This window comes from Silurus meridionalis, chromosome 12, assembly GCF_014805685.1.
Source record: "Silurus meridionalis isolate SWU-2019-XX chromosome 12, ASM1480568v1, whole genome shotgun sequence".
In the NCBI taxonomy this organism is placed as follows: Eukaryota; Metazoa; Chordata; class Actinopteri; order Siluriformes; family Siluridae; genus Silurus; species Silurus meridionalis.
In genome coordinates, this window is record NC_060895.1 from 3,286,599 (window position 1) to 3,301,092 (window position 14,494).

The 14,494-nt window shown below is 38.5% G+C and overlaps 3 protein-coding genes across 3 annotated transcripts in view; 1 reads left to right on the forward strand and 2 right to left on the reverse strand.

The window, feature by feature from the left end:
• zgc:162872 (BAR_ACAPs and ArfGap_ACAP domain-containing protein) overlaps window positions 1-1,624 on the forward strand; it is a 9,814-nt gene extending 8,190 nt beyond the window's left edge. The window contains 5 exon segments of the mRNA XM_046862253.1: window positions 79-115; window positions 118-187; window positions 271-381; window positions 497-558; window positions 690-1,624. Coding sequence (XP_046718209.1) covers window positions 79-115; window positions 118-187; window positions 271-381; window positions 497-558; window positions 690-817 — 408 coding nt within the window. The 3' untranslated portion in view covers window positions 818-1,624.
• A 909-nt stretch (window positions 1,625-2,533) lies between these two features.
• Window positions 2,534-9,755, reverse strand: LOC124394151 (coagulation factor X). Its single transcript, XM_046862256.1, has 9 exons — window positions 9,650-9,755; window positions 9,411-9,490; window positions 9,174-9,331; window positions 9,042-9,066; window positions 8,807-8,920; window positions 7,081-7,218; window positions 5,101-5,348; window positions 4,904-5,018; window positions 2,534-3,253 (listed from the first exon to the last, which is right to left on the reverse strand). Exons 2-9 carry the CDS (start codon window positions 9,478-9,480, stop codon window positions 2,667-2,669), a joined length of 1,455 nt encoding a protein of 484 aa, XP_046718212.1. The 5' UTR covers window positions 9,481-9,490; window positions 9,650-9,755; the 3' UTR covers window positions 2,534-2,666.
• Window positions 9,756-10,426: 671 nt separating this feature from the next.
• Window positions 10,427-14,155, reverse strand: LOC124394159 (serine protease inhibitor Kazal-type 1-like). Its single transcript, XM_046862272.1, has 4 exons — window positions 14,035-14,155; window positions 11,385-11,422; window positions 10,931-11,040; window positions 10,427-10,614 (listed from the first exon to the last, which is right to left on the reverse strand). Exons 1-4 carry the CDS (start codon window positions 14,081-14,083, stop codon window positions 10,509-10,511), a joined length of 303 nt encoding a protein of 100 aa, XP_046718228.1. The 5' UTR covers window positions 14,084-14,155; the 3' UTR covers window positions 10,427-10,508.
• Between the last annotated feature and the right edge of the window lie 339 nt (window positions 14,156-14,494).

Below are 14,494 nucleotides of genomic sequence, written 5' to 3' on the forward strand. Positions count from 1 at the left end.
TTACAGACTAATATGTGTGTGTGTGTGTGTGTGTGTGTGTGTGTGTGTGTGTGTGTGTGTGTGTGTGTTTTTGTGTAGGGCTCGTTATTGGCCTGCGAGTTCCTCTTGCAGAATGGCGCAATGCCAATCACAGAGATCAACACGGGCATGCAGCCATACACACGGCTACAACCCGGGGACACACAGGGTAAAACACACTCATACACACACCCACACACACTGCTGTGTTGCACGAATTGTAATGTGCTCTGCTCTGATTGGTCCACTCAGGCAAGTGTGTCTGCTGTTGAAGCGAGGAGCCAATCAGTACGCGGCAGACGAGAAGGGAAAGGACCCACTTAGTATTGCAGTAGAAACGGCTCATGCCGACATCGTTACTCTGTGAGGACCCCAAGTGTGTGTGTGCGTCTGTGTGTGTGTGTGTGCGACTAGAATATATTCTTCTTTCTTTGCTACTGCAGTGTTTGTCACTTTAAAATGACACGTGTGTGTGCAGGTTGAGAATGGCCCGTATGAATGAAGAAATGAGGGAGTCTGAAGGATTTTTCGGATCAGTGGGTAAGAAACTTCTCGTAATACATCTCTCACACACACACACACGTTTATATCATGATGTATATATTTTTTTGCTATTTAATATAGTTTAGTTCACATTTATTTCGGACTATATTTTAACTCTCTTTGCGTAGGGGACGACGAGACGTTTCAGGACATCGTCCGCGATTTTAGTAACATGGCATCTCATGATCCAGAACAGCTGTTGCGCAGACACTTCGGCACTCAGGACGAATCACAGGAAGAACCCCAAAAGAGCTGAGGACGGGAGTCGTGGTTCTGTCCCGAGTGCATAGATTCACCTTTTAGATCTAGATGAAGGAAAAGAGTTAGTGGGATTGTAGACTTTTTAGGAATTAGTATTTAGGGTAGAACCGAGGGTTTGGGAGGTCATATAACTTCCAGGTCCAAGGGGGATTTACATATCATATAGCCGAATTAAACTACCTGAACTAAGTGTTTAACAAAGACTGCAGAGTTGTGACAAAGACAAAAGAGCATTTACTGACCAGTTTATTAGGAACACCCCAGGTTGGACAACTGCACAGTGTTCCTAATAAAGTGGACTGTATATTTTTGTATAACCTTCTGCGTCGATCCTGTTTGATACTTGTCGCTGACACTGTAACCTGAGACTCGATATGTTCATTTTTTTTTAAATAATACGGCACATGATTTGATATACGTATTTTTGTTCTATACTACACTAACTTGTCTCATGCTAGTTTTGTTTTTGGTTTGTACTTCTCAGTCTTGTAATTCTTTGACCCTGGTGACCTTTCTTTGTGTATATTGTGTAAGGAGTGTGCATTTAGATCAATAACTAATATATATATATATATGCATGAGGGGGTCTAAAAAAAACTTCAAATTTGTTGTTTCATGCAGATGTAAGGTAGATGCCTAATTGCTCCACTAGGTGGCACTAGCATTTCTATTGTATTCGGATGTTAGCAATTTATACCTTTTTTGTCCCTGGAGAGATTATCTGTTACCTGCAAGTGGGAAAGTGGGGTCATGGAAGAGATTGTCTGATATTTTAATAAATGATTATTTCATGTTTCCTCCATCTGTGAACGGCTTTCCGTGTTTTTATTATCTTCAGAGTTGCTGCAAACCTAGCGACTGTTATTTGGAGACGGTCTCCACAAGCTAAATTTGCTAAGCACTCCTCAAATGGTTACTTTTTCAGGACCATTTGTTTAGAAATGTTATTCAACCATTTTATTGTTGTGGTTGCTTGCCAGTTTCTCCCAAAAATCAAACATGCCGGCAAACCAGCATTGTTGACAGTGAAAAAAGGGGTCTGGACCTCAAGTCAACCAGAAAATCCCAAGAAAAACCCATGGAGGCAGTAACCCAAGTTTAGGATTGAACCTAGGACCCTAGAGCAAATGAGGCCGCAATGATACTTATGGTCCAGTCTTATCATTTCTATGGATGCATACAATAGATAAAGTATTGGGACACCTGACTTTTCCAGCCATATGTGGTTCTTCTCTGAACTTTTGGATGCACACAGTTGTATAGAACATTTTTGGATGTGCATGAAAATTTCCCATCACTTGAATTTTGGAGACCCAAACCAGTACCAGCATGATGATGCACCTTAAAGATATGGATATTTACATGGGTTAGAGTGGAATACATCGAGCTCCCCTCACCTAACCTACATCAGTACCTGACTTTACTAACACTCTTGTGGCTAAATAAAATCTCACACATCTCCACACAACAAAATCTAATAAAACATCTTCCCAGAAGAGTAGAGGTTTTTAGAACAGCATGATTGTGGAATGGAATGTTCAGAAAGCACAAACAGTACGAGACTTAAGTGTCCACAAACTTTTGCTCATATGGTGTATGAATAATGATGTGATAGGACCTGAGGTCTTAATATTAGTGCGTTCGTGAAAACCTTGCAGACGAAGGAATCAGCCCTATCTAACTAATCAGAATCAAGCATTCAGCAGAAACGTGGTTTAGAACTGTTGTTTAATACTGGCGTATACTCAGAATTCACAAGTTTTACACCAACATCTTCATCAAAAAGCGTAACTAAAAACATCTGGCATCATTAGAATTGTGTTCTATTAATAAGAAACCAGGGTCTAACTGACATTGGTTTGGTTGGTGTTAATGTTAATGATCTCTTCCTGTTTCTTAATCTCATCTAGTATCCAGTACAGGAAATTGCTGATTCTGGTGTATACGCCGTATTTTCCGTCGGCAGCACATTTCTCACCCCAGCTCACCACTCCAGTCAGGAACCACGTTCCCCTGTAGTTCACTACAAAAGGTCCACCGCTGTCGCCAGTGCAGGCATCTTTCTTTGTGTGCAGAAATCCGGCACAGAACATGTTATCTGTGATCGCCTGTTCGGTGGAATCCATGCAATCTTGCTGGTCCACTACAGGAAGGGACACTTTTAGAAGGTATCGTGAAGAACGGCCGAGGTATTTAATCGCACCCCAGCCAGTCACTAGGCCGTACTCCCCTGGTCGCTCCAGTCGTTTAGCCAGGTGAGTGTTGGGCAAGCACACCGGAGAGACGACCGTACTGAACACGACCGGCTGAGCCAGGTACAGCAAAGCAATGTCACTGTCAAATGTGTACTCATGGAAATGAGGATGGACGATAACCTTCTCGACCTTGATCCTCTGCTCGCCGACGTCTAGAAGTAATTTATCAAAGTCTCCTGCAACCATACAAACATACACAAAAGCCCTATACACTTTGATAACCAAAACCCAACATAAAGAATCCAAACCCCAAGAAACCTCAAAGAAATAAAACACAAAGAGGCCAAGAAATCAAGAAATCAATCCCAGAGTCCAAACACAAAGAAAACAAACCCAGAGACCAAACCCAAAAACAAACAAACCCAGAGTCCAAACACAAAGGAAACAAACCAAGAGACCAGACACAATAACAAACCCAGAGACCAAACACAAAACAATCAAACCCAGAGTCCAAACACAAAGAAAACAAACCCTAAGAGTCCAAACACAAAGAAAACAAACCCAGAGACCAAACACAAAACAAACAAACCCTAAGAGTCCAAACACATAAACCAACAAACCCTAAGTGTCCAAGCACAAAGAAAACAAACCAAAAGACCAAACACATAAACAAACCCAGAGACCAAACACAAAACAAACAAACCCAGAGTCCAAACACAAAGGAAACAAGCCCTAAGAGTCCAAACACAAAGAAAACAAACAAACCCAGAATCCAAACACAAAGAAAACAAACCCAGAGACCAAACACAAAACAAACAAACCCTAAGAGTCCAAACACAAAACCAACAAACCCTAGAGTCCAAGCACAAAGAAAACAAACCCAGGGACCAAACACAAAACAAATAAACCCTAAGAGTCCAAGCACAAAGAAAACAAACCAAGAGACCAAACACAAAAACAAACAAACCCTAAGAGTCTAAACACAAAGAAAACAAACCCAGAGAAAAAAGATGAAGAAAACAAACCCTAAGAGTCCAAACACAAAGAAAACAAACCCAGAGACCAAACACAATGAAAACAAACCCAACAAAGATTTCAAAAACTAAGAAAACAAATCCAAAAAGTTTACATCCAGAAAAATCAAACCCAAAGAGTTTACTAGGCTGCAACTAACGATTATTTTGCAAATCGATTATTCTGACAATTATTATTGTTAGTATTCGATTAATCAGATTTTTTTCATGCTTTGCTTATTATATCTGTATAAAATTCAAATTTATGGTATCTATGATATACGCCCAGCTAATGCGATACCGGCATTCGTTGACAACGAATAATATTTATTATAATTATTATTTGTATCGATTAGTTGTTGCAGCCCTAGAGTTTACATCCAAAGAAATAAAACCAACAGACCCTAAGCCCTTGGTATCTCAGATATCTCAAGTCCTAAGTATTCTCCAAATAAATAAATAAATAATCCCTGAGAGACCAAATCCAAGCAAATTAAATGCAGAAAGTATACAACCAAAGTTATCAAACCCAAATACACCAAAACTCAGGGAACTCAAACCAAAAGAAATTAAACTCAGAGAATCCACATGCAGCAAATTCAAACCCAAAGACATCAAATTCAGAAACACCAAACCCCAAGAAACTCAAAACCAAAGACATTAAACCCAGAAACACCAACCCCCAAGGAACTTAATCCCAGACCACCAAACAACAAGGAACTCATACCCAAAGACATGAAATTCAGAAACACCAAACAACAAGAAACTCAAACCCAAAGACATTAAACCCAGAAACACCAACCCCCAAGGAACTCAAACCCAAAGTCCTAAAATAATGTAATATACATGATGTATGCAAAGCTGAATGCTCACCAAGGGTCACATGATCGGGTGCATCCTCTAGACAGTGAGCTGCTGTAACAACCCAGCGCTTACTGATCAGTGTCCCTCCGCAGAACCCATTCTCATCTTTCCTGCGTAACAGAGCCTAGAAAAGTATGCACTACAATCAACACTGCTATACATTCAGTCAGATTTACACATTAACATGACTGTTAGTCTCCACGCACCTGCCACGGACTTCTACCCTGGGGCTGTTGCACACCTTCTACAATTCGTATTCCTGAGTCATCGGAGGTGGGTATGGTGTACAGTGGGTCAGTGGTGTTCTCGGTAGAGTGGGTGTGGTTGGAGGTGACTTGACTGGTGTTTTGCGGGGAGTGGGTGGGGCTTTCTGCCATGTGGGTGTGGTTTAGATCATCCAATAAAGAGCGCTGTAGAATGCCCTGAATCCATTGTTTTCCACACGGGAATTGTGCTATAAGTATTTAACAGACACGTTACAGGGGTATGTTACAAGAGGCATGCTACAAGGGTATCTTACAATGGCATGTTACATAGATATGTTATAGAGGCTTGTTACAGGTGAATGTTACAGGGTTATTTACAGTGGCATGTTACAGAGGGATGTTACAGGTGCATGTTACAGTGGCATGTTATAGGTGCATTTAACATAGATATGTTATAGAGGTTTGTTACAGGTGAATAGTACAGGGGTATTTTACAGGTGCATGTTACATGGATATGTTATAAAGGCTTGTTACAGGTGAATGTTACAGGGTTATATTACAGTGGCATGTTACATGGATATGTTATAGAGGCTTGTTACAGGCAAATGTTACAGGGGTATATTACAGTGGCATGTTACATGCATATGTTATAAAGGCTTGTTACAGGTGAATGTTACAGGGTTATATTACAGTGGCATGTTACATGGATATGTTATAGAGGCTTGTTACAGGTGAATAGTACAGGGTATTTTACAGGTGCATGTTACAGTGGCATGTTACAGAGGGATGTTACAGGTGCATGTTACATGGATATGTTATAGAAGTTTGTTACAGGTGAATGTTACATGGGGTATATTACAGTGGCATGTTACAGAGGGATGTTACAGGTGCATGTTACATGGATATGTTATAAAGCCTTGTTACAGGTGAATGTTACATGGGGTATATTACAGTGGCATGTTACAGGTGCATGTTACATGGATATGTTATAGAGGCTTGTTACAGGTGAATGTTACATGGGGTATATTACAGTGGCATGTTACATAGATATGTTATAGAGGTTTGTTACAGGTGAATGTTACATGGGGTATATTACAGTGGCATGTTACAGGTGCATGTTACATGGATATGTTATAGAGGCTTGTTACAGGTGAATGTTACATGGGGTATATTACAGTGGTATGTTACATGGATAAAATGGGCTTGTTACAGGTGAATGTTACAGGGTTATATTACAGTGGTATGTTACATGGATATGTTATAGAGGTTTGTTACAGGTGAATGTTACAGGGTTATATTACTATGTTACATGGATATGTTATAGGGGCTTGTTTCAGGTGAATGTTACAGGGGTATATTACAGTGGCATGTTACATGGATATGTTATAGAGTCTTGTTACAGGTGAATGTTACAGGGTTATATTACAGTGGCATGTTACATGGATATGTTATAAAGGCTTGTTACAGGTGAATGTTACAGGGTTATATTACAGTAGCATGTTACATGGATATGTTATAAAGGCTTGTTACAAGTGAATGTTACAGGGTTATATTACAGAGGCATGTTACATGGATATGTTATAGAGGCTTGTTACAGGCAAATGTTACAGGGGTATATTACAGTGGCATGTTACATGCATATGTTATAAAGGCTTGTTACAGGTGAATGTTACAGTGGCATGTTACAGGTGCATGTTACATGGATATGTTATAAAGCCTTGTTACAGGTGAATGTTACATGGGGTATATTACAGTGGCAGGTTACAGTGGCATGTTACATGGATATGTTATAGAAGTTTGTTACAGGTGAATGTTACAGGGTTATATTACAGTGGCATGTTACATGGATATGTTATAGAGGCTTGTTTCAGGTGAATGTTACAGTGGCATGTTACATGGATAAAATGGGCTTGTTACAGGTAAATGTTACAAAGGCATGTCAAATGGGTATGTTGTTTTTTTGTGCATTGCGTTTATTACCTGTCACTTTGCAGTTCTTTCCATCCTCCTCCAGTTCATATCCTTCAGCACAGCTGCAGGTGACACTTTTACCAATCGGTTGTGAGTCTCTGCAGTAATGAAGACATCCACCATTCTTGTACACACACTCAAACACCTCTAAACACCCAAACAGCCACCCACCCCATCCACACACACACACACACACATCCACACACACGAACACAGATTAAATACGTTACTGCAGCCACTGCAGCTGTACATGCTCTCACACACATACATAAGGGTTTCTATTTGGAAAACCTGATAACAGTAACACAAACTGATCTATTTTTCTTAAGAAGTATGCAATTTTGGTTGATGCCACCCACAAGATTAGCCAGAGCATAATCCTTTTTTTTCCACAGGAAGCCATTATTGCAATGCAAAGACCGCTTGGGAAGTATTACATTTGCATCAGCTAGTTTCTGGGGACATAATAAAAGCATTCATCCCTGCAGTTTTCACATATTACCTTATAATATTCCTTTTTATAAGACGTAATGAAATTACTGTTTATTTAATAATTTATTATTATTATTTCTAGGCCCAAGCTTAAAACAATCCCAATCTGTTAAATAATTAACTTTAAACTTACAGTAAGTCAGTATGCAGTTTATACTTGTAAGTAATACCATTGGCTAGATATTTGCTGCTTGCTATAATCTACAATATGTATGTATTCTAGGATGTGGTGCAGAAATGCAATGTTGGACCGGTCAAGATGAACTTGATGGATAAGGAAAATCACAATAATGATGACATTTAAATGTAAAGGTGCTTTATGCTTGTCACATGTACATTACAGGACAGTGAAATTCTTTCTTTGCAGATCTCAGTGATTTTAGTAAGCCTGGGTCAAAGGGCAGAGGGTTAAGTGGCAGTTTGGCAATACTTGGGCTTGAACCCCTGACCTTCCAATCAGTAATTGAGAGTCCAATTAGCAACTATTTGTCCCATAGTTTGAATTGAAGTACACTATATGGACAAAGATATTGGGACACACCTCCTCATTATTTAATTCAGGTGTTTCACTCAGACCCAATAACAATAAATTTGAGAACCTCCTTTGCATAAGTTAGTTCGTGAAATTTCATACCTACTCGATATTTTCTACAGTCAAACGTATTTGGTATTATTGGGAAGTGAAAGTATTTGGGAACTACAACAAGGCATATGGTGTGAAGAAATGGCTCTGCTGATCACTTAGCTTCGGAGTTCCAAACATTTACTTAGTTGAATGGTTTTCAATGGCCGAACAGCTACATGCAAGCCTTGTGTCACCAAGTACAATGCCAAGCATTGGATGGTGGTGAGTGGTGTATGGAATGCCAAAACTAGACTCTAGCAATTAGCATTGCAAACATTCTGTGGTGTGTCTGATGAGGGAGTCTGTACCCTGGAAGTAAGATCATGGGGATTGTTACCCAACAACAGACGTGGTAACGCACATGGTCAGAATAGCACCATCAGTCTCGGAAACGTTTTGATACCACCTTCGTATGTATTTAGAATGCCACATCATCACGGTTTCTGTTAGTGTAATCATCAGGTATCCCAATCCTTTAGTCCATATAATATATTTCATGGTTAACAATGTGGCCATTATATTAGGAACAAAGCGGTTCAGGACATTTTGAATGCCATCTTATTGTGAAAAACATTAAGGTGGAGATGTAGTATCGCGGTACCGAGAGCGTCAGCGGACCTGTCTCGCAGTGTTTTCCGTTGAAACGTGGTGGACACACACACTCGTAAAGTCCTTCGCTTTCCGTGCAAACCCCTCCATTCAAACACACGTTTTGAAGGCATCGACTCTGACCTGATCAAAACACACATACAAGATAACGATTAGGTATCAGTAGACAAACGGTACAGCAAGAATATACCGTATTAATATTCTTATAATCTTTATTATAATTATTATATATAAACACACTTACGTTTATATCGAAACCAAAACTCTGACTGTGGGAAAAAAAGCCGACGTAAATGACAAGACAATCAGGACCTATTCCATGAACAACCACCAACAACCACACACACACACACACACACACACACAGTCAATGTACTGTTTTCTCCGTGCTTTGATAGATTTCTGCAGCTTCTTCCTTCGAGCAAGTCTCCTCATAACACTCGCGTTCCAAATCTCCTGGTGTCATTTCCTCCAGGAAGTAGTTGGCTCGCCGATGCCTCAGGATCCGGACAGCATCCCTGTGATTAAGAAACACTGGGAACACAGAACACTTAGTCCACGCTAGTGCTTATATCAAGGATGGCATCGATAAACCGTGATTTTATGAACCTACCTGCTGATTGAAGACTGACTGTATATGTACTGAATACAAATATCACCAAACAGAGCACAGATCCAGACATTTGAACTGTCCTGTAAGACATAGACCCATTCTTATTCTTCGTAGTGTTATGATTAGGACTCTCAAACCTTTGACGGTAATTAGAACAAGTTACATTTCTTTAGCTAATACAATGCCCTCTGTAAATGAACCTGTGTAAAAAATAAATCAATATACTTCAGTTTACTCACTCTGTCAAAATCCCATGTATGAATAATTTTTAGGTTTGTTCCTTTTTCCGTTTCCTTTAGCAACGCAGTGACTTTACAAAACGTGGATTTGTACTGTGACTGCTACACGACCTTTAGACGGGTGAATATTTACATTTTCACACACAGTTCATCGAAATTTGACCTGCTATTTAGCAACAACTGTCTTACATTGGGAAATAACTACGCTATAAAAAAAAAACATTTGAGGACACCTGACTAAAAAAATTGGATTATTGCATTTGGTTCCCGTCTGATGTTATAACAAACTCCACTTTACTGGGAAGATGTTGAATGATGAGATTTATGAGATTTTATTACTCCACAATTTAACACTGCAAATCAAGAATGACCAAATTACCCACACTCTGTCTGAATGAATGCTTAATGTTGTTGAAAAGCAATTTTATTGCCAAGTTTTTCCAAAGTCTCCCAATTGGATTAAATACATTTTGGGTTTCAAACCACATCGTAGCAGCTTTCGCATTATGCTGAGGGTTCTTGTGCTGCAAGAATGTAAACCTATGCTTCAGTACTTAATTTAATATTTCAGCCTACCATTCTTGGGGCTCCTGAGCTAGGCCCTTAACCCTCTGTACCCCAGGGGCACTGTATCCTCACTGGGCTATGTGAAGAAAGAAGTATAAGGCACCTTTTTTTTCTTGGTATTGTCACCAAAAGGTTTTCTGTTTGGGAATTTTTTTAAGATGCTTTAATGTACAAAAAGCTCAACCCATAATCAAGCAAATGAGACAAATGTGATGCTTAGACTTTTTATTTGTTCATGGACAGAATTTTAGTGAGATGATACTATCAACACAAGGATTTCTATGATAAATAATTAAAAGTGTACAGATCTCCTGGTCTTCTCATTTCCAGTCCTTTCTCCTCTTGGTAGATCTTTACACATTCCCTTGTGCATCACCTTGACATGCTGGTTTCGTGTTCTGCACAGAAGAAAAATGAAATAAAATAATAATAATAATAAAATAATCCTGGTCTGATGCATATGCCAATTGAATATGTATATCATAGAATTGTATATTTGAATATTTATATTAGATGTATTTATTTACATATTTATGGTTAGATGCTAACTTCATTTTATTGGCCCTGTATTTGTACCTGCACAATGACAAAGTTTAATCTAATCAAATCTAATCTAATCTAATCTAATCTAATCTAATCTAATCTAATCTAATCTAATCTAATTCAAACATGACTGGACACACACACATGTACAACATGCACTAATTGCCTTACTTGTTTTCCATACAGAGAACACACTCAGTGGAGTACGTCTTGCCGTCGTCGCCACACACCGGGTCGAACTCACGGGTGCATGTCGAGGTCACATACTTTTCGCATTCGGCCTGTTACAGATACAGCAGCGTCATATTGGTGCGAGAAATAAATGAAACAGTGAGGAGCAACTTTCAGATGAGATGTTCATCATGCTGTTCCCACATTACACCTTCCAAATGTTGTTCTAGAGCTCTAGAACAACATTTCATTTGCAATACCATACCAAAACATATGATGGATGTGGTAGCTTAGTGGTTGAATTTTAGACTTTGGAACGAATGGTTGTCAGTTCAAATCCCAGCCATTCTGCCACTTCTGGGCCCCTGAGCGATGCCCATAATCCCTTTAGCTGCTCATGTGCATGAATAAGATTAATGTCTGCTAAATTCCATGGATGTAAATATGTGATTACCTCTCTGGGCTGTGACTTTTCATCTGCTGATATGACAGCTGCACAGAGAAAACATAGTTAATTACACCATTCTGCATATTACACATCTCTGTGTAAAAAACAAAAACAAAAAATAAACCCAAGGTGTAATAGCTAACAATTTCCTTTACCAATAGATTATTCACAAAATAATAACATTTTATTATGCTCAGACTGCAAAACAATATGGTCTCACAGAGTGGCTAGTTAGTTCCAAGCTAACAGAATAAACCATTTCGCATTCACAGTGTTTTTAAATCCCCTCATTTTTATTAGCATGGTTTTCTTAGTTTAGTTAGCTTGGTTCACTCAATTTAATATATAAAATAATATAAAATTAAATAATATAAAATGTTACATTTTCAATAAGAAGATCCACCAAACACGTCTACATACACCTACTTTGACTATAGTACCAATAATAAAAATATGACAATGCAGCTTTGGACAAATTATGATAAAAACAGAATGTGTAGCTTCACCGCTGTGTCGTTACTTCTTTTGTCACATGACTCCCAAAATGATTGGAACAACAATGTTAAGATTCGGACCAAAAAATCCCCTAATCTATTGCATCGTGTAGAGTATATGGAAGTCACGTAATGAAAGAACTACCGAATCGGACTAGAAGAGTGAAGAGATAAAATACAGTAATCTCCCGCTTTACGAATCTCACAGAACTGCATTTGCCACATAACTAATTTGTTTAGCTAATCTTCCCGGTCTCTCGCGGATAGCACGAGCGACCAAAAAACTTATAGGGAATTGTTTTTATGGAGTTTTATTAATAAATACCAAAATGTATTAATAAAAATATAATTATTAATGATAAAATTAAGTCAAATGTTAATACAGTACAGTACTGTATACATAAAATAGCATTTATGGGTTGGCGTCTGGGCGGTTTTGGAACGTAAACACCACGTTAAACAGGGTATTACTGTACTTAATTCTGTTTCCTGTTTTTTGCACGTCCAGTAAAAAATGATTAAATCACTTTTGGAGACTACTTGTTATTCTGAGTCACGTGAAATACGCTTTCGAAATAAACAAGTCGTTCATGAACGACTCCTCACCCGTCATAGCCTGATCCATACAGTTCGGGCTGTATCGATCTGGTTTCACTCAGCTTTGTTAGCTCCAAAACTCAGTTTTAGATAAATATGTACGCCCAGTTTTGTTAGCATGTTCCAATCAGAATTGTTATCTTGGTCCAGTGGGGATTGCTAATTCATTTCATTCAGGTTAGCATGGCCACCTCATTTTTATTTATCCTGTTTTATTATGTTTTGTTAGCTTGGTTCACTTATTTTTGTTAGCTCTTTAGACTTTTATAGATTTTTAGCTTTTCCTGCTCAGTTTTGTTTGCTTGTTGCACTTTGTATAGTTTAGTTTGATTCACTCAGTTTTGTTAACACGATTTTACTAGCTCATATTTACTCATTTTTATTAGTATGTTTCTCTTATCTTAGTTAACTTGGTTCACTCAATTTTGTTAGCTCTGTACACTCAGTTGTGTTAGCCTCATCCACACTCCGAATACGCAGTATTTGATAAACATGTAAACTCTAGTTTGCTAGTACAATTCCTTCAGGTTGGCGTGGTCTCCCCATTTAAAAAAAAAATTTGTTTTACTCAATTTTGTTAGCTCTCATAGCATTTTATTGTATTAGCCTAAGCCACATTGTTTTGTTAGCTTGTTTCACTCAGCATTGTTAGGTTGTTAGGTTGTAACAAAATTGAAATCTCATTTTATTACTTTTGTTTGCTTGGGTCACTCAATTTTGTTAGTTCTGTAGTCTTTTTTAGTTCTTCTTCTTCTTCTATCGGCTTCTCCTATTAGGGGTCGCCACAACCTATAATTTTTATTCCAATGTTTCTCCTAGTTTAGTCAACTTTATTAATTTTGTTAGCTCCCTACACTCAGATCTGTCAGTCAAATCCTCACAGATTTGTTTCGTTCACTTTATTTAAACAGGTTTGTTGGCTCATTTTACACTTTCAAGGAAAAGTTCTCAGGCCCAAAACAGTTCCTCAATAACATCTCAATCTGTGTTTTACAGAATGTCTGTTTATTGCTATCACGTAACAGATTACGGGTAGTTAAAAATGCATGGTGACTCATTGGTACATAGAAATGTGTAGGCTACTGCAAACCACGGAGAATTTTCCACCCAAATGCCTGCTGGTACACAAAAAAAAATAGCGTGGGAACTCGGCTGTTGACGGACACCTGCGGTCCTCTTGTACATTTTGCTCAGGTTCTGCTAGCTTGTTTTCAGAAATTAGGGAGTATGTTTAACATGAAGCGAGCTTAAACTCATTCCGAGAGCCTTCTTTAGTTTACTCTCAAATCTGGGAATCTATATGAAAAATACCACTTTCTAGAAATTTGTGACAATGAGGAAAATTTGAGGAACATTTGAGGAAAAATTGATGTGATTTATAGAAAATGCTAATAAACCAGAAAGACATAATGGTTATAATCTTGATGAAAATCTAAATCTGACCTAAAACACATTTTTATTTAGAAGATTATATACGTTTAGAAAGTTTAATACACACCTTGACTACTGGTAAACAGAATGCCATTGATATTTGTGTTATTACATCATAAATCTTGTATACTCACCGGAAAGGCAAAGAAGAAGAGAAACACAGATCAGCGCAGCCACTTTCATGATTGCAGAGTATATGAGGTGAAGCAGGTGTTGGTGTGAGTGTGTGTTTCTCTGTAGATTTGGCAAAGCTGTCCTGATCACACCCCGCCCCGCTCTGCGTTTTTACCCCATAGCTGTGCTTGTATATCTTCATAAATATGTTCTTACTATATGTGCATTGTTCCAGTAACCGTTTATGGAAGTGTGATGTGTCAAAACACTGACACGTTTATGTGACCGGCCAATCGTTATACTCGAAAAGCGAGAAAGCAATGACAGGAATGGGGAAAAAAGGCTGTGTGAACACAAATAATTGACTCTTTGCAGCCATGCTGAAAAGAAAAACATCGTAGATCTTTGTTGGAATGCCTTTTAATCATCTCCAGGCTGAGGAACAGCGTCAGTGAAAGGTTGCTGTCACAGGCCTATAAA